The 19071-nt window shown below is 42.2% G+C and overlaps 2 protein-coding genes across 2 annotated transcripts in view; one reads left to right on the top strand and one right to left on the bottom strand.

Moving 5' to 3' along the window:
- WWP2 (WW domain containing E3 ubiquitin protein ligase 2) overlaps positions 1-794 on the bottom strand; it is a 157857-nt gene extending 157063 nt beyond the window's left edge. Inside the window, exon 1 of the mRNA XM_004384062.2 lies at positions 55-794. The gene's annotated coding sequence lies outside the window, so the exon portion shown is untranslated. The remainder of the gene's footprint in view (positions 1-54) is intronic.
- A 5243-nt stretch (positions 795-6037) lies between these two features.
- NOB1 (NIN1 (RPN12) binding protein 1 homolog) lies at positions 6038-17905 on the top strand. Its single transcript, XM_004384061.2, has 9 exons — positions 6038-6118; positions 6240-6372; positions 7304-7434; positions 8867-8938; positions 9155-9283; positions 9378-9581; positions 10133-10230; positions 12404-12548; positions 15552-17905. The coding sequence occupies exons 1-9, from the start codon at positions 6056-6058 to the stop codon at positions 15819-15821; spliced, it is 1245 nt and encodes a 414-aa protein (XP_004384118.1). The 5' UTR covers positions 6038-6055; the 3' UTR covers positions 15822-17905.
- Positions 17906-19071: the final 1166 nt, after the last annotated feature.

Raw genomic sequence — 19071 nt, 5'->3', positions numbered from 1 at the left:
TCGCCCCGCGCCGCCCGTCAGCCGGTAGCGTCGCCCACATCCGCGCTCGCTAACCTGCCGTGGCCACAAAAGCCGTTTCCAACTCCTCTTCCACTTCCGCCTCCTGCCGCCTGCAGTCGGGCCGGGTCACGTGAGAGCGCGCGGTCACCTGACTCGGAAGAGGCTGGCCGGGCCCGCAGGTGTGAGCAGCCAAAGCTTGGCCGCGGAGCCTTTCGTCTGGGGAAGTGTTTCTTACTGTTTGTGTTTTTTAAGGTGGGAGGGTTTTCCACTGGCAGGCTGGTCCCCAAGCAATCATATGAATTGAGGGCTCACTGCGTGCCGGGTGCTTCTTTACTGCTCCCATCAATCCTTTTGAGGCGGGTGCTATCATTAGCCCCATTGCACAGGTGGGAGGAAACAATTCTGTCAACGAAGTCGACAGATAGTGACCTCCTAAGTAAGGTTGCCGAATAAAATACAGGATACCCAGTTAAACTTTAATTTCAGATAATCACCTAGGGCAGATAATCAAATAGGCAAGGTAAGCACGATGGTTACCTTGCTTGCCAGATCGTCTATAGTGAACAATTTCACATTTTTTCACCACATCGAAGATTCTTACTCTAGGTATGGCTAGCATGTGTCTGTCTCCCAACACCATACCTTCCTGCAGAATCAAAGTCTCTTTTCAAATTTACAGTCCTTTACAGGGGAAGATGACCCAGTAAGCAAAGTAAGCACAGATTTACTTGTGCGTACTTACTAATCTGTACTGAACAGTTTCTTTGATGTGGTAAAACCCATGAGAAATCCTTCGCTACAGATAATCTCGTAAGCAAGGTAAGCACTATGCTTACCTTGCCCGTTGGATAATCCACCCCTATAAACACCAAATACTTTTTTAGTATTTGTCTCATGTAAGATTTAAAGTATGTCCCAAATATTGCATGGGACATATTTATACTAAGGAGCCCTGGTGGCGCAATAATTAAGTGCTGGGCCGGTAACTGAAAGGTTGGTGGTTATAACCCACTTAGGGGCTCTGCAGGAGAAAAGACCTGGTGATCTGCTCCTGTAAAGATTACAGCCTAGGAAACCCTATGAGGCAGTTCTACTCTGTCCTGTAGGGTTGATTTGGACTCTTAGGCACACAACAACAACATATTTATTTATACTGAAAAAGTATTCATTGTTTATCTGAAATTCAAATTTAGTTGGGCATCCCATATTTTTATTTGCTAAATCTGAAACTTCTATGTGCCAGATTCTGTTCTAGGCTCTCTTGTTAGGTGCTGTCGGGTCAGTTTCCGACTCATTGCGACCCCATGAACAACAGAACGAAACGTTGCCCAGTCCTGTGCCATCCTCACAATCGTTATTATGCTTGAACCCGTTGTTGCAGCCACTGTGTCAATCCATTTTGTTGAGGGTCTTCCTCTTTATCGCTGACCTTCTACTTCATCAGACATGATGTCCTCCAGGGACTGGTCCCTCCTGATAACATGTCCAAAGTATGTGAGACTAAGTTTCACCATCCTTGCTTCTAAGGAGCATTCTGGCTGTACTTCTTCCAGGATAGATTTGTTTGTTCTTTTGGCAGTCTGTGGTATAGTCAATATTCTTTGCCAGCACCATAATTCAAAGGCATCAGTTCTTCTTTGGTCTTCCTTATTCATTGTCCAGCTTTTGCATGCGTATGAGGCGATTGAAAATACCAGCGCGTGGGTCAGGTCCACTTTAGTCCTCAAAGTAACATCTTTGCTTTTTGTTCTAGGCTCGAGAAACACAAAAATCCTGGCCTTTGTAGAGCATATGTTCTTGTGACATAAAACAAAAGTAGAAAAGCTTCAAAAACTACTGCTTGCATATGGTAAAATGCCTCACCATACCAAACCATCCCCCTTCCCTTAATCTACAGAGTAGATAGAGCCATTTAACATTAGCAAAAACATTTTACATCAACATTCTTTACTGATGGTCTAGGTCCTCAGCTTTGACAAGCTGAATAAAGGCTCAACTTTTCACCTTTAACCACCATTGATTAAAATTAGTACTAATTACCTAATTAGCCTTAAGTACCGTGCACCAATCATTCCATTATTTTGGGGTCTTCAAGTTTGGAGGAATCCTGTTATGCATACTAATTTAAATTGGTTGAGCATTTGGTCTCTCCTTCTCCTATTCTCATTCCAAATCCAGGAGATGGCCTTTTAAGGAGCTACAGCCCTCAACCCCCATCTTAATAAATTAAACCCTACTTTAATCCCATGGAGTCCCTGGGTGGTGTAAAGCATTAATGTGATTGGCTGCTAATCAAAACATTGAAAATTTGAATCTATCTAGAGGCGCCTCAGAAGAAAGGGTTGGTGATCTACTTCCAAAAAACCAGCCGTTGAAACCCCTATGGAGCATAGTTCTACTTTGACACACATGGGGTTGCCATGAGTCAGAATCAAAATCTACAGCAACCAGTATATGTATGTCTATACAGGCATATCTTGGAGATATTGCAGGTTCAGTTCCAGACCACCTTGATAAAGCAAATATTGCAATAAAGTGAGTCACATGAATTTTTTGGTTTTCCAGTGCATATAAAAGTTATGTTTACACTATGCTGTAGTTATTAAGCGTGCAATACCATTATGTCTAAAAAAATGTACATACCTTAATTAAAAAATACTTTATTCTAAAAAAAAATGTTAACCATCATCTGAACCTTTAGTGAGTCGCAGTCTTTTTGCTGGTAGAGTCTTGCCTCAAGTGTTGATGGCTGCTGACTGATCAGGGTGATAGTTGCTGAAGTTTGGGGTGGCTGTGGCAATTTCTTAAAATAAGGCAACAGTGAAGTTTGCTGTATCGATTGACTCTTCCTTTCGTGAAAGATTTCTCTGTAGCATGTGATGCTGTTTGACAGCATTTTACCCATAGTAGAACTTCTTCCAAAATTGGAGTCAGTCCTCTCAAACCCTGCCACTACTTTAGCAACTAAGTTTATGTAATATTCTAAATCCTTTGTTGTCATTTCAACAGTATTCACAGCATCTTCACCAGGAGTAGCTTTCATTTCAAGAAACCACTTTCTTTGCTCATCCATAAGAAGCAACTCCTCATCTGCTTAAGTTTTATCATGAGATTGCAGAAATTCAGTCACATCTTCAAGCTCCACTTTTAATTCTAGTTCCTTGCTATTTCCACCATGTCTGCAGTTACTTCCTCCACTGACATCTTGAACCCCTCAAAGTCATCCATGAGTATTGGAATCAACTACTTCCAAACTTCTGTTAATGTTGATATTTTGACTTCCTCACATGAATCACAAATGTTCTTAGTGGCGTCTAGAATGTTGAATCCTTTCCAGAGCGTTTTCAATTTACTTTGCCCAGATCCATCAGAGGAATCACTATCTATGGCAGCTATAGCCTTACAAAATGTATTTCTTAAATAATAAAACTTGAAAGTAGAAATTACTCTTTGATCCATGGGCTGCAGAATGGATGTTGTGTTAGTGAGTCCAGCTAGGGACAGAAAAGGCTTTAAACAACAAGATATGTCAGTTAAAAATTTTCTACAAGAAGAATAGTGTCAGTGTTGTCTGCTTCCTCCCTCCTAATCTTTCTGCTTTCAGCTGTCTTTCAGAGCAACCAATTATAACTAGAATCCTGGGCATGCGCCATAAGAGACCAAGTTGACAGTCAGATGGCCCCATCCCCTAGTAAGTACTGCCTAGGAACCAAAAGACCCATGCCAAAGAACGAAAATCACCAGACATACGTCATCAAGCGGTGACCAAGCCCATTTCAGAAGCGAGAAGCCCGTCAGCCACTTCCATGCCAAATCCTAGCCTGACCCCTTTTTGAATATGTATGAAATTAATGAATATGTATGACTTCCCCTTTCCCACGTAGTATAAAACTTCCTTCAGCCCTTTGTTCGGCGAGACAGTGCTTTGGGAGTGATCCCCCTATCTCCTTACTTGCTGCGAATAATAAACTATGACTTGCTTTCAATCCACTTGACTCTTAGTTATTCTTAACAAGAGTATAAGTGGCGAACCCACTGTGTTCGCTAACATTAGCAGGCATGAAAACAACATTAATCTCCTTGTTCATCTCCATCAGAGCTCTTGGGTGACCAGGTACATTATCAGTGAGCAGTAATATTTTGAAAGTAACCTTTTTTTCTGAGCAGTAGGTCTTAACAATGGGTTTAAATATTCAGTAAACCATGTTGTAAACAGATATGCTGTCATCCAGACTTTATTGTTCCAGTTGTAGAGCACAAGCAGAGTAGATTTAGCATAATTCTTAAGGGCCCTAAAATTTTTAGAATGGTAAATGACTATTGGCTTCAACTTAAAGTCCCCAGCTGCATTAGTCCCTAGCAAGAGAGTCATCCTGTCCTTTGAAGCTTTGAAGCCAGGCATTGACTTCTCTTCTCTAGCTAGGAAAGTTCTAGATGGCACCTTTTTCCAATATAAGGCTGTTTTATCTACATTGAAAGTCTGTTGTTTAGTGGAGCCACCTTCACCAATTAGCTAGATCTTTGGGATAACCTGCTGCAGCTTCTACATCAGCACTTGCTGCTTCACCTTGCACTTTTATGTTATGGAGATGGCTTCTTTCCTTAAACTTCATAAACCAACCTCTTCTAGCTTCAAACTTTTCTTCTGCAGCTTCCTCACCTCTCTCAGCCTTCATGGAATTGAAGAGAGTTAGGGCCTTACTTTGGATTAGGCTTTGCCTTAAGGGAATGTTGTGGCTGGTTTGATCTATGCAGACCACTAAAACTTTCTCCATATCAGCAATAAGACTATTTTGTTTTCTTATCATTCACATGTTCACTGGAGGAGCACTTTTAATTTCCTTCAGGAACTTTTCCTTTGTATTTACAACTTGGCTGTTTGGTGCAAGAGGCCTAGCTTTCAGCCTGTCTCAGCTTTTGACATGCCTTCCTTACTAAGCTTAATCATTTCTAACTTTAAAGTGAAAGATGTGCGACTCTTCCTTGAACACGTAGAGGCCACTGTAGAGTTATTAATTGGCCTAATTTCGATATTGTCGTGTCTCGGGGAATAGGGAGGACTGAGGAGAGGGACAGAGACGGGAACGGCTTGTCAGTGGAGCAGTCAGAACACACATTGATCGATTTAAGTTCACCGTCTTATATTGGGTGCAGTTTGTGGCGCCCCAAAACAATTACAATAGTAACATCAAAGATCACTTATCACAGATCACCATAACAGACATCATAATAATGAAAAAGTTTGAAATATTGTGAGAATTACCAAAATGTGACACACAGATAGGAAATGAGCACATGCTGTTGGAAAAACAGCGCTGAAAGACTTGCTCCACTCAGGGTTGCCACAAACCTTACATTTGTAAAAAACGCAGTATCTGTGACGCACAATAAAACGAGGTATGCCTGTATTATCTGCCTCCAGCAAGAATGTATGAAGGCAGGAGCTATACCCCAGCCACTGGAAGAGTACCTGGCCCATAGAAGTCCTCTTTAAATGAATTATTGAATGAATAGATTTCACTAACATTTACTGAGCACTGAACTTGTTGCTGTAGGTCTCAGTATAGTTTTAAAAGACACATTAAAAATTCTGAAATATATTATCATAAATTAGGTAACAAGAGGAGGTCCAGAAAGAGGGGATAGTCAGCAAATTGTAATTTAGAAGACAGAAATGAAAACAAAACAAAATGATATCGTAAATTAGAAAATTAGAGCCTCCAACTGCACAATTTCAAGCAGGGATGGTAAGGAAGAAACCATTGGCTCTAAAGGATGAAAAGACTTAGCAGTGAGAAAAATTGAGACAGGGTGTTTGCGGAAGGAAGGAGTTGGGCAATTCCTTCAAGGTTCGACCCCGCCCACATCTCCTTGGCTGGACCTTTGGTGAAGGCGCGCATGCTCGCAGGTATCCCTGAGCCTGAAGATACGGACGGGGCCGCCAAGAGGCGCCACTGAGTCGCGGCTGCTCTTCCGGTTCCCAGAGGCCTGCCTAGGGAAGCAGAGGCTGGTTTAAACTCCGTGCGCACGCGCGCTCTGTGGTTGTTCAGTCAAGATGGCTCCGGTGGAGCACGTTGTGGCGGACGCCGGGGCTTTCCTGCGGGACGCGGCTCTGCAGGTACAGAGATCTCCCGCCGAGAGGAGCAGAGCTTGGGATGGCGGCCGCTGAAGAAGCGTGTAAAGGCAGGCGGGGGGTTGCGTGGTGCGGGTGAGTCTGAGCTGGGTGGATCTCTCCGCAGGACATAGGGAAGAATATCTATACTCTTCGGGAGGTGCTCAGCGAGATTCGGGACAAGGCCACGCGCAGGCGGCTCGCCGTGTTGCCCTACGAGCTGCATTTCAAGGAGCCCTTCCCGGAGTACGTACGGTTAGGTGAGTGTCTCTGCCCCAACGTCGACCGGAAAGCCGGGGCCCAGGGCGCAGACGAGGCGGGACCGGCTCCGCTTCGAGTGGGGGTCTGGCTACTTCATCAGCAGTTGATTGAGAAACAACACGTTCTAGGAGGTCGTGACGGGAGAGGGGTACCCGGCGTCAGCCAGGCCTGAGCTCAAGCTCAGGCCTTGCCAGCTACTAGCAGTTTATCCTCGGCATATCACTCAGACTCTCTAGGCCTCGGTTTCCTCATTTGTTAAGTGGAAATAATAGTGCCTACCTCAGAGATAGTTAGAACACTCTTTAGAAGCGAGTATGGCGAGACTTCGTCTCACGTACTTTGGAGATGTTATAAGGAGGGACCAGTCCCTGGAGAAGGACATCATGCTTGATAAAGTAGAGGCTCAACGAAAAAGAGGAAGATCCTCAACGAGATGGATTGACACTGTGGCTGCAACAGTGGCTGAAACATAGCAACTGAGGATGGCGCAGGACCAGGCAGTGTTTCATTCTGTTGTACATAGGGTCACTACATCTTTGTGGTGGAGAATACAAAATTCTCAATTATGTGTAGAAAAAATTCAAGAAAGGGATGAAAATGTTAGAAGTTTTTCTTGGAAATTGATCCTTTCTCGGTTCTTGTGCTGTTTTCATTGTGGTTATTTAAGGCCATAGAAGCTCTGGTGGCGCAATGGTTAAGTGCTCGGCTGCTAGCTGCAAGGTTGGTGATTTGAACCCACCCAGCTGCTCCACGGGAGAAAAGACCTGGCTATCTGTTCTGTAAGGATTATAACCAAGAAAACCCTATGGGACAGTTCTCCTGTGTCACATGGGGTCACTGTGAGTTGGAATCGACTCAGCGGCACCCAGCAACATTCAAGATTGTATGACGTTTTGCCTCTAACTGAAGTTGAAAATCTCTTGTTTACAGTGACAGAGTTTTCAAAGAAAACTGGAGACTATCCCAGCCTCTCTGCCACAGACATCCAAGTGCTGGCACTCACCTACCAGTTGGAAGCAGAATTTGTTGGGGTATCCCACCTAAAACAAGAACCAGAAAAGGTAGGAAGTTTGTTTTTGTTTTTGTTTTTTAACTTTGTTGTGGAAAATGTCAGATATTCAGAAGTAGAGGGCATAGTATAGTGAACCCATTGTCCACATCATCCAGCTTCCACAGTCACCAGCTCATGGCTAGATCTGTATTCGTCTATACCTACCTTCAGCCCTGAGTATTTTGAACTCAGACATAATATTATGTCACTGATAAGTATTTCAGGGTGTATTTCTGAAGATAAGGATTTTTTTCAAATCAACCACAAGATCACTGTTACTCCTAAGCAAAATTTAATAGTAATTCCTTAGTATCATCAAATATCCAGTCAGTGTTCACATTTCCCATTTATTTTATAATTTTTTTTAACAGTTTGTTTGAGTTGGAATTGGAATCCAAATAAGGTCATACATGTGATTGGTGAATGTCTCTTTTGATCTGTAGATTCCCAGGAAGGGTTGTTTAAATTTGAAAAAATTCAGAAAGAAACAATCCCCTATAATTCCCCCCCCCCCTCCCTTTCTTTTTTTTTTTTTAATGTAGAGTTCTTTCTGGAGGTAAGAAAGAAGTAAACATTAAGTGCTTTCCTTTTTTTTTTTTCCCAACTCCTGTGCATTCAAAACTCTGGGTTCCTGTTGTGCTTCTAGGGACCCAACTTGGCTAGGCTGAAGAGACTGATGGATTTGTGCCAGGGCCTCTCATTGGCTGTATTTTCCATGCTAGAGAATTTTGACTTGCTAAATAATAATTTGATAAGTAATCAGTTTCAGATTGTGTTGGCAGAGTTGCGTGATCTCCTCTGCCTAGAGTCAAAACTTTGGTGGACCCATGTCCCTGTGCTCGTTGGAACTCCCCTCACTTGTTTTCAACCAAGTTCGGAGTCCTTTATTCCAAAGAGTTTAAACATGATGCCTAAAATACACTTCTGTGTGTTGATAGAAGGTTTGTTGGGGAGAATATTTTTATGTAGACTCCAGCTGTGTTACTGAGCACCATGTAACTGGTAGCAGATCTTCCATTTGGCGTCCATCTCTCCACGATGGCTAAAAATTACCCTTCTCTTCAGCCTTTTTGGCAGGAGTTTGATATTTTATATCAAAAACTTTAAAATGACACGTCTTTTGTCCCAGTAGTTCCACTCTTAGGCATTGATCTTAAGGATACAATCAGAGGTACTTCTAAGTTTTACAGATAACGATGTTCATTACAGCTTTATGTGTAATGGTGAAAAGCAAATGTCCCAAAGTGGTTGTCCGGTGGTGGTGGGATCACTGAATGTTGTTTTTTCTGTTTCTTTAATAATTTCCAGTTTTTTAAGCAAGTAAAATTTTTTATTTCAATAACCAGGGGGAAATGTTTTAGTTTTTCTTCTTGAATTACCCTTCTGTGTTGAATTTGCAGACTGTAATTTCTTGCTTAGAGTTGTCATTTTGTTTGTTTTAGGTTAAAGTAAGTTCATCTGTTCGGCATCCAGAAACTCCTCTACTCATTTCTGGTTTCCATCTGCCCTCAAAGGTAATTCCTTACACAAGCCGCGCTCTCAACACTCTTTTTCTGCCATTTGTCACACCTCCACACTTTATCTGTTTACAGTGAACCAGGCTTACCTGGACTAATGTCATAGTTTGTCAGCCCTGTCTGATCTGACTTATGTGTCATACATGATTTCATCTGTAGCCCTCTCCATTTTCAGGGTTTTTTTTTCCTCATAATTATTTCTTTTAATCTCAGCTTAAACCCCCACGAGAGAAAGTAGATCATGAACACCCAGCCAGTGAGCCTGAAAATCTAGAATTCAGTTCCTTCATGTTCTGGAGAAATCCTTTGCCTAATATTGATCATGAACTCCAGGAGCTGTTGGTAAGGCCCTGATTCCAGATCTCTTAGTGACAACATAGTAGCTTCTCCTGGCTGCTCCTGTGGGCTGAGAGTTTATGAAGTCTTCATGTTTCAGCTTGACAAAGGTGAGAGTGTTCCAAGTGAGGAGGAGGACGAGGAAGAAAATGGGTTTGAAGAAAGGAAAGATGAAGATAGTGACGCTGATGGGGGTGGGTGGATAACCCCCAGCAACATTAAGCAGATCCAGCAGGAGTTGGAGCAGTGCTGTGTCCCAAACAACGTGCGGGTCGGCTGCATGACAACAGACTTTGCCATGCAGGTGAGTGATGGAGCAGGCGTGGGCTGTTGTTCCTGGGCTGTGTGTCATGCCTGTCACCGGCAGTGGTTAATTGGAGGTTGGGAAGTGTGTACAGACCTGTGTGTAAGCTTCTGGTTCCAGAAATCTTACCTGTGCTCTTTGGTAATTTCTAGTTTGGGCTGGAGGCCAGAGAATATAATTTTTAACTTTTAATATTCATGATCTGTTGATGCTTTTCCATATGTACAATGTTCTATGCTCAATTAGATTCTTGGAGAAGATAGAGAAGGTTTCCAGCCAAGAAAGGAGTATGTTTGCCTTGACAAAATAAACGTTTCTGTAACTGATGAGGGGCTTTGGCAAAATGGTGAGCACAGACCATGGCACTTGAGATGAGGGAGAAACCTGGGTCCTTGTGCTAGTTCACACATTGTGAGAGGCATCCTAAAGCTTATTTTTCCTTAGCAAATGCCCTTTATGAGCAGAACCAGGGTTTGTGAGGTTCCCTTAAGTATAGTTGCAAAAGAAAATTTTGCTGTGAGTTCAGTTGTGCTTTCCCTTGTTGGTTGTAGAATGTTCTGCTGCAGATGGGGCTGCATGTGCTGGCGGTGAATGGCATGCTGATCCGAGAGGCCCGGAGCTACATCCTGCGCTGCCATGGCTGTTTCAAGTACGTAGCCGATAATCTGTGCCCCTCTGTCTAGTGTATTTTTCTCTTCCTAACCCTCCCATGAGCTTCTTGACAAAGAAGCTTGCATCATATACACGTACTACCTCCATTTCATTATTCCTTCTGTGGGCTGGGCTCTGCCGTCACCAAGGCACTGAAACCTCTGGGACAGGTCACCAGTGACCTCCCACCTGACAAATCCAGGGGACGTTTTCAGTCTTTATCTTAATGGCATTGGGTTAGAGATCTGGGTTCTGGAACAAAAGAGTGGTCATCCTTTAGAGATTCACACTGAAATGTTTATGGATGGAATGATGTCCGGAATTTGCTTCGAAATAATATACAAGTAGAGGGAGTGGATGGAGGTAGAGATGAAACAAGATTGGCCGTGAATTGACATTTGTCAAAGCTGGGTGATGGTTACATGGGGGTTCATTGCGGTCTTTGGCCTACTTTAGTCTATGTTATAGATTTTTTATTTTAAAAAATGGTGGACTCTGGATCCAGACTTCTTGGATTCAAATCCAGATTCTATCTCCTATGCGTGGTTTTACAAAAGTTGCTTAACTTCTCTGTGCTTCAGATTCTTTTTAAAGTTGAGAAGATTGTGAGGAACTAGAGAGATAACCATATATAAAGGTTTTGCTTGGTGTCTGGCACAGAGGCGCACTCCTTCAGGAGAACTGTTAGATTATGAGCCGCTCCCTGCTCTTCATCTCTTTGCTGGCTCTTGAATTCGTTCTCCTTTTTGGGGCTGGTGTTCTGTGGGAGCCACCAGGACCCTAGAGACCCTCTGGTTGGACAGAAGAGCACTGATTACACCACAGCCTTGCTGTTGAGGTATGGCCCCGGGAACTTGTTCTGGTGGTTTCCAGCCATTCCATGGGCTTAGTCTCTGGATTTTGTGGCCATCATGTAGGTCGCCTAGTGGAGCCCCTTCATGGTGGAGGGCTGCGTAAAACATTTCTGAAGCAGCCAGGTGTCTCTCGCCAGGTCCTTAGTGCTGTTCCACTGGGTAGAATTGTCTGGAACCTTGTTCCCCTGTGGGCTTAAAAGTAACTAGTGACTCATGGGCCCAAAGGGCTTTTTTTCTTTTCTTTTTGGCTCTGCCTGCCATTATCTGCAGTTCTGCCAGTGACTTATCAGTGAGGAAACAGCCACTCCTCAAAGGTCTTCCTGTTTCTTAGTGCTTAAATGTACTAGGCTCGTGACAGTAAAGCTTCTTGGCTTCATAAGATCTCACTGCCCCGTAACTGTCCTTTGTTACAAAAGCCCCACATTCCCCAAATTAACATTCATTCTCAGATACACTTGGAAATGTTCTCCCATCCAGTGAGATTAGCCCCAAGGATGGAACAGTTTCTTGTACAGAATAATTGGTTCCAAGCACTTATTTAGAGCCCCTTCATTTACTTTCAGAGACTTGCAGAGAAGGGATTTGGCTTTTCCAGCAGGTTGACACAGCTCTTGTCTTGTGATCATTGAGAATTTACAGAAAACTCAGGGCAGGGAGGAGCAGCTTTTCCTGTCCAGGGTCCACCATTGGGACTGGAGGGGATAGAAGAGGGCCAAGGTCTTGGGGTCTGCCCTCAGCACCCATGCCCAGTTCAACCATTGCCGCTTTTATGATGTCTCCTATATAACGTGTTAGTAAATTCTTGGCGCCTCCAGAACGACTTCCTAGTTAACACCCAAGCTGACATTTGGGGACAAGTAGTTAGAGCTGTAAAAATATGTCCATTGAGAAAGTACATCAACATTAAGAGCATTGTTTCTGGAGCCAGACTCCCTGGTTTGTGTCTGCCACTTAGCAAGCTGCCTTATCTTGCCTTAGTTTCCCAGTCTTTAAAATGGGTATAGTACCAACCTCATGGGATTGTTTTGATGTGAAACTTGTAGAATGATACCTGACATTCAGTTATGTGACAGCATTCAGCTCGTTTTCACATTTATTTTATTTGCTCGTTGTATCGTTTACCATTACCCTTGGAGTAACGCTTGTTCCTTCAGCATGAAGCCAAGTGTCCTGTGTATTGCGTGTGCCTGGTGCTTCAATCTTTCCCCATTTCCAGTTGTTTTCTCCTCCTCTGAGGCCTGTGACTCGCCTGCGCTCTGAGGATGGGGTTTGCTGCCTGTGGGTCCATTACAGAGCATTTCCTTTTGTGTCTCCTAGGACAACATCTGACATGAACCGAGTGTTCTGTTCCCATTGTGGAAACAAGACCCTGAAGAAAGTGTCTGTGACTGTCAGCGACGATGGTACCCTGCTTATGCACTTTTCCCATAACCCTAGGGTGCTGAACCCCCGAGGCCTCCGGGTGAGTGGTCGTCTGTCTCACACTCCCCAACAGCAGGACCTAATTTGGGAAAGCGAATCCTTTTAATGCCAGAATCAAGATTAATAGAGGGGACCAAAAACCCCAGTCATTCCTGCAGGGTAGCTGTCAGAGGCTGTGAACTAGGCACGGAGAGAGATGGAGAAGGCGTACGACACAGCTTCCATGGGCGTTTCTTGAGGGGTCTGAGCTAATGAGAAATACCCAGTAATTCCAGATAGTAAATGATAAGGGCTAAGTGTGTGGGGTTCGAGAAGAGGGAGATTGTTGGAATGTGGTAGAGGTTGGATTTGTGCAGGGATCTGAAGGATGGGCAGGATTTCCAGAAGCCCCGAACCAGAGGGGGACGGTGAAGACTGGAAAGACAAGTGAGAGCCAGGGTGTAGCCAATCTTTTTAACTCTTATTTTGAAATACTTTTTAGATGCATAGAAAAGTTGCAAAAATAGTACAAAAAATTCCCATTTACCATTCACCCAGATTCCCCAGTGTTGATCATTCTCTCCGTCTGGGTGTGTGTGTGTTGTGTTATGTGTGTGTGTTTTTTCCTGAACTGTTTGAGAGTCAGTTGCATACGTGATGTACCTTTACTAGTAAATACCGTAGCGTGTAGAGTATTTCCTAAAAACAAGGACTTTATCTTACAACTACAGTACATTTGTGAAGATCAAGAAGTTTAATCTGTAGACCTTATTCAGACTTTGTCAGTTGTCCCTCAGATTTCCTTCATAGTGAAAGAAGGTGTGTGTGTGTGTGTGTCTGTGTGTGTGTCTGTGTGTCTGTGTGTCTGTGTGTGTGTGTGTGTCTGTGTGTGTGTGTGTCTGTGTGCGTGTGTGTGTCCAGGATCCAGTCTAGGGTCACACGTTGCATGTAACTGTCATGTCTTTTAAACTGGAATAGCCTCTCAGTCTTTTGTCTTTCAGGACCTTGACATTTTTGTCTGAGATTTCCTTGTGATTAGACTCAGGCTGTGCGTTTTTGGTAGGAACACCCAGAAGTGAAGTGGTGTCCTTCTCAGTGCATCATATCAGAGGGTACGTGATGGTCAGGTGTCCAATTTACTGATGATATTAACTTTAATCACTTGGTTAAGGTGGTTTCTGCCAGAATTATCCTCTGTAAAGTTATTATTTTTTAATTAATAAGTAACTTGTAGAAAGATACTTGGAGAATGTATCATTCTCATCAAAACTCATTTATTAAAGTTGCCTCAGTCAGTCCTTACAGTGATGGTTGCCAAATGGTGGCTTTCTAATTCCATCATTCCTTGTATAGCTAATAGTTGATATTCTAATGTAAGGAGGAGCTTTCCTTTTATCCCCTTTTATTTATTCATTTACCTATGAGTGTGGACGTGTGGATTCTTATTTTAGTCTACAGGCTGTGATCTGTTACAGTCTTTATTGATTTTTATTCCCACATTGTTACATGATTGGTCAGTGGGAGCCCTTTCAAGCTAACTTCTGTTTCCTTTTGACGTGTTGCCATTATCTTTGAACACTTTCTCGCACAGTAAGATGTTCCAGGCTCTTATATCTTCCCTGCCCCAGCAATGGAATTGGTCATTTCTCTAAGGAGCTCTGGATCCTTTTATGGAGAATGATTTTTAGAAGCAAAGATCTCGGCACTGGGTGTGCTGATAGCCCTGGGTGTCATTGTTCCTCAACTCTCAGTAGACAGAGATAGGAAATACATGTGCATGTGTATAGGTACGCACAGTAACATTCTGTATTTCTGTATATTAAAAACCATGTGTTTATAACTTCAATTTCAGTCCAGCATCCCAGGGTTTGTTCTGGTCCTCCCCTTATCATATTTGGGATATTTCTATCCTCCTATTTTTCATAATAAGTTACTTATTTGTTCAATCCTAGAATATACATTGTTTTAGAATTGCTAACCTATACCAAAAAAACGAGTTGCTGTCGGATCAGCTCTGACTCATGGTGACCCCATGTGCGTCAGAGAAGAGCTGTGCTCCATAGGGTTTTCAGTGGCTGATTTTTTCAGAAGTAGATTGCCAGGCCTTTCTTCTAAGGAGCCTCTGGGCTACCAGACCTTTGTGAAAATAGTAGAGTTCTGTATTTATGCATAATTCTTTTCGTTTTTAGCTGGGGGTATATAGTCAAAATACTGTGTTCAAAAAGGTTTGTTTGTTTTTTCCTTCCTTTGGTGTGATTAATTTTTTGAAATACAATTCATCTTCTGTTCAGGAAGGCTTTTTTGGTGTAACGTAAACTTAGAATGTTTATTTTAATAGTCATGCATTTATTATCATGTGTGTTCGAGGAACTCTGACTTGCACCCAAGTTCCTCATTTGCAACTTTGTGGCTATTACTACTTAGGAAGATGCTAAGTTTTTACAAATATATATTGGTTTAAAGGAAAATGTTGAGTAAACAATGGTACACAGGTATGCAGATAGGACAAATTTTGAAAGTAGGACTGGAAATTTGGGGAATATTAGAAAAAGGAATTGGGAGTGTATCAATGGGAGGGTGCCGTGTTGAAAAGAAAATTATCTACTTGAGGTGAGTGGGGCAGGGCGGTGACGGGTTTGCTGTTTGCCGTCAAGGGAGTTCCTGTAGGGAAATCTGGAAACCTGAGGGTGAGAAGTACTGAAGAGTACCTGAAAGCTGTTGGTGCCAGAGGGGTGGATTGTCAGCCCCTCCATTCCTAGTGTTTTATTTGATTCTTTTGTCACTGCTTTTCTCTGGAAAGCAATGGGTTTACAAGACAACTTGTAGGCAAGTGACTTGACCTCCCTGAGCCTCAGTGTTCTCATCCGTGAGTTGAGGTGAGGCTCAAGTGGGAAGATGCATGTCATGTGCTTAGCACCTAGTAGGCAGTACATTATCTACACCATTGTTGTCATCTGGCTGCTTTGGAATCTGTAAGGTGGACTTTGCTATAAGAGAATATGGACATGTATCAGTGAACGTGGATCCCCATTCTTCTAATGGCCCTTCCCTGTCTTGTTTGCAGTATTCACTTCCTACTCCCAAGGGGGGCAAATATGCTGTCAACCCCCATCTAACTGAGGACCAGCGTTTCCCTCAGCTGCGACTCTCCCGAAAGGCCAGGCAGAAAACCAACGTGTTTGCCCCTGACTACATAGCCGGGGTATCTCCCTTTGCAGAGAATGATATTTGCAGCCGATCAGCTACCTTACAGATTCGAGATAGCACCTTGGGGGCTGGGAGGAGACGGTTAAATCCCAACGCTTCCAGAAGGAAGTTTGTGAAGAAAAGGTGATTGGCACACTGGATTGCTGCTGCCGCGTAGTTCTGGTGTCTCATTTCCCCAGCTGTGTCATCTCCAGAGCCATCCGGATGGGAAGAATAGGCTCAACTTACAGAGTGCTGCTTTGTGACTTGCTATGGTATGCTGGGTTTGTGGTGGAACTGGGCTACCCTGGCCCGTAAGGATCGAGAGAGCTGGAATTCCTGCCGTGTTAGGTGGAATTGGATAGAAACAGAAGAACAATGTCCTGAACTTTAAAGAGAATTTCCAAATGATACTATTTTTCTAATAAATGTGATTGCAAGCCTCTGTGCACTTTTATGAAATAGCCTAATTTTTTGCTGCTTAGGTACTTTGAAGACTAACATTGAAGGTGTATACCCAAGGAATAAGCATTTAGATTTATCTTTTTGCCAGAAAATATAATTAAAAAATTAACCAATTGTTGCAGAGTTGATTCTGGCTTATGGAAACCCGTGTGTGTCAGAGTAGAACTGTGCTCCATAGGGTTTTTCAAGGCTGTGAAACAGATTGCCAGGCCTTTATTCTGAGGTACCTCTCGGTGAGTTTGAACCACCAACCTTGTGGCCCCCCCAAAAATGTCCATGTCCTAATCCCCAGAACCTGTGAATGTGTTACCTTACATGTCAAAAGGGACTTTGCAGATGTGAATAAGTTAAGGAAGATTATCCACAAGAGTCATTGTTAGAGAAGCAGATGTGACCAGGGAAGCAGAAGTTGGAGTGATGCGACCATAAGCCAAGGAATGCCAGGAGCTTCTTGATGCTAGAAAAGGTAAAGAACAGATTCTCTCATAGAACATCCAAAAGGAACACACCTGATGACACGTTGATTTTAGCCCCAAAAGACCCATTTTGGACTTCACACCGCCACAACTATAAGCTCGTAAATTTATGTTGTTTTAAGCCACTAAATTTGTGGAAATTACTACATACCAATAGCTCTAATTCCAAACTAGCACCCAGAGAGAGTCTTGTCTTCCTCTTTCTGTGTGTACAGCTCTCTTCCCCACTGAGAACACTGGTTCCAACAATATACGGACTCATTTGCTCAATCTAAATTCACATGAAATAGTTTCAGAGTTGCTATACCCATAGCACTACCAAAACAAACCTGCTGAGTACAAAATTCACAGTTCTTTAGATTGATAGTATATATTCAAAATCCTATCTTCAAAAGTTCCTTAAGTTAGGTTTTTTTCACCTCTGTGGTAATCTTGTCCATTTGTTTCAGTTTATATTCAGTTTAGAAATTTCCCCCCGCCTATGGATCTAATTTTACCTTTTTAAAATATGAAAATGGTAACATAGTTCCAAAAGTCAAAACTACTAAAAGGAATATGTAGAGTTGGATGCCATTACTTCCCTTATGCTACCCCATTTGCCTTCAACCCCTATAATTTCATTTGTTTCTGATTTATCCTCGTTTCCATTTGCAAAAGTATGTGTGTATGGAATCAATAAAACCAGAAGTTCTTTGAAAACATCAATAAAATTGACAAACCTTTAGCTAGACTGACAAAAAACGAAAATAACCAAAATAAAAAGGGGGGACATGTTACAGGAGACCCAATGGAAATAAAAAGAATTATGACAGACTATTGTGAACTATATGGCAACAAACTGGATAATGTAGATGAAATGGAGAAATTCTTAGAAGCACACAACCTACGCAAACTGACTTAAGAGGAAAGAGAAAGTCTCAGCAGATGCACAACAAGTGAACAGATGCAATCAGTGATCAAAAATCTCCCAACAAAAAAGTCCTGGACCAGATGCTTTCACTGGGGAATTCTACCAAACATTTAGAGAATTGACACCAATCCTGTTTAAACTCTTTTCAAAAGATAGGGAAAGAAGGAATACTCCCTAATTCATTCTATGAAGTAAGCATAACCCTGGTACCAAAACCAGACAGAGTCACAAGAAACGAAACTATAGGCCAATATCTCTTTTGAATATAGATGGCAAAAATCCTCACAAAATAGCGAACAGAATCCTACAGCATATTAAAAAAGTCATACATCATGACTAAGTGGGCTTTATTTCAGGAATGCAGGGATGGTTCAACATTAGAAAACCAACATAATATACCACATCAAAAGGACAAATGAAAAGAACCACATGATCTCTATGGATGCAGAAAAAACATTTGATAAAATCCAACACCCTTTCCTGATGAGAACCCTAAGGAAGACTGGAATAGAAGGGAAATTCCTCAGTGTGATTCAAAGCATATATCAAAAGCCAACATTACACTTAATGGAGAAAAACTGAAAGCTTTCCCCTTGAAATAAGACAAGGGTGCCCCCTCTTACCACTTCTAGTCAATATTTTATTAGAAGTCCTAGCCAGAGAATTAAGACAAGAAAAATAAAAGGTATCCAGACTGAAAAAGAAGTAAAATTATCTCTTATTTGCAGATGATATGATCCCATATATAGAAGATCCCAAAGAATCCACAAGAAAATTTAGAGAGATAATAAAAGAACTTAGCAAAGTTGCAGGGTACCAGGTCAACAAACAAAAATGAGTTGGGTTTCTATACACCAGCAATGAGAAATCGAAAAGGGAAATTAGGGAAACAATTCCATTTAGAATAGCATCTAAGAGAATAAAATACCTAGAAGTAAATCTAATCAAGAACGTGAAGGACTTACATGATGAAAACTATAAAACTGCTGAAAGAGATTAAAGAAGATTTAAATAAATGGAAAGATGTTCCATGTTCATGGATTGGAAGACAATATTGTTAAGATGTCAGTGCTACACAAAGTGATCTATATTATTCAACGCAATCCCAATCAAAATTCCAACAGCCTTCTTTACAGAAATACAAAAACCAATCCTCAACTTTATATGGAATGCAAGAGGCCCCAAATAGCTAAAGCTATGTTGAAAGACAACAACAAAGTAGGAGGACTCACACTTCCTGATTTTATAACACACTATATACAGCTACAGTAATCAAAATAGCCTGGTACTGGAATAATAACACACAGACCAACGGGAGAGAATTTGGAGTCCAGAAATAAATCTACAAATTTATGGTCAGCTGATTTTTTCCAAGAGTGCTAAGTCCATATGATGGGGAAAGAAGAGTCTCTTCAATAAATGGTGTTGGGGAAATTGGGTTTCCACATGTGGAAAAGTGAAGCAGGACCCATGCCTCACGCCATACACAAAAACAAATTCAAAACGGATTAAAGACCTAAACGTGCAACTAAACCCATGAAATTCTT

The sequence above is a fragment of the Trichechus manatus genome, unplaced genomic scaffold, assembly GCF_000243295.1.
Source record: "Trichechus manatus latirostris isolate Lorelei unplaced genomic scaffold, TriManLat1.0 scaffold00116, whole genome shotgun sequence".
Lineage (NCBI taxonomy): Eukaryota > Metazoa > Chordata > Mammalia > Sirenia > Trichechidae > Trichechus > Trichechus manatus.
Note: the sequence above shows the minus strand (reverse complement) of the source record. Positions and strands in the feature narration are given on the sequence as shown.

Excerpts from the sequence above, each read along its gene's own strand:
- NOB1 (XM_004384061.2), top strand. The coding sequence starts at position 6,056 with ATGGCTCCGGTGGAGCACGTTGTGGCGGACGCCGGGGCTTTCCTGCGG. Across the intron at positions 6,373-7,303 it reads CCCGGAGTACGTACGGTTAG|TGACAGAGTTTTCAAAGAAA; the intron begins GTGAGTGTCTCT and ends TCTTGTTTACAG. Across the intron at positions 9,582-10,132 it reads CAACAGACTTTGCCATGCAG|AATGTTCTGCTGCAGATGGG; the intron begins GTGAGTGATGGA and ends TGTTGGTTGTAG.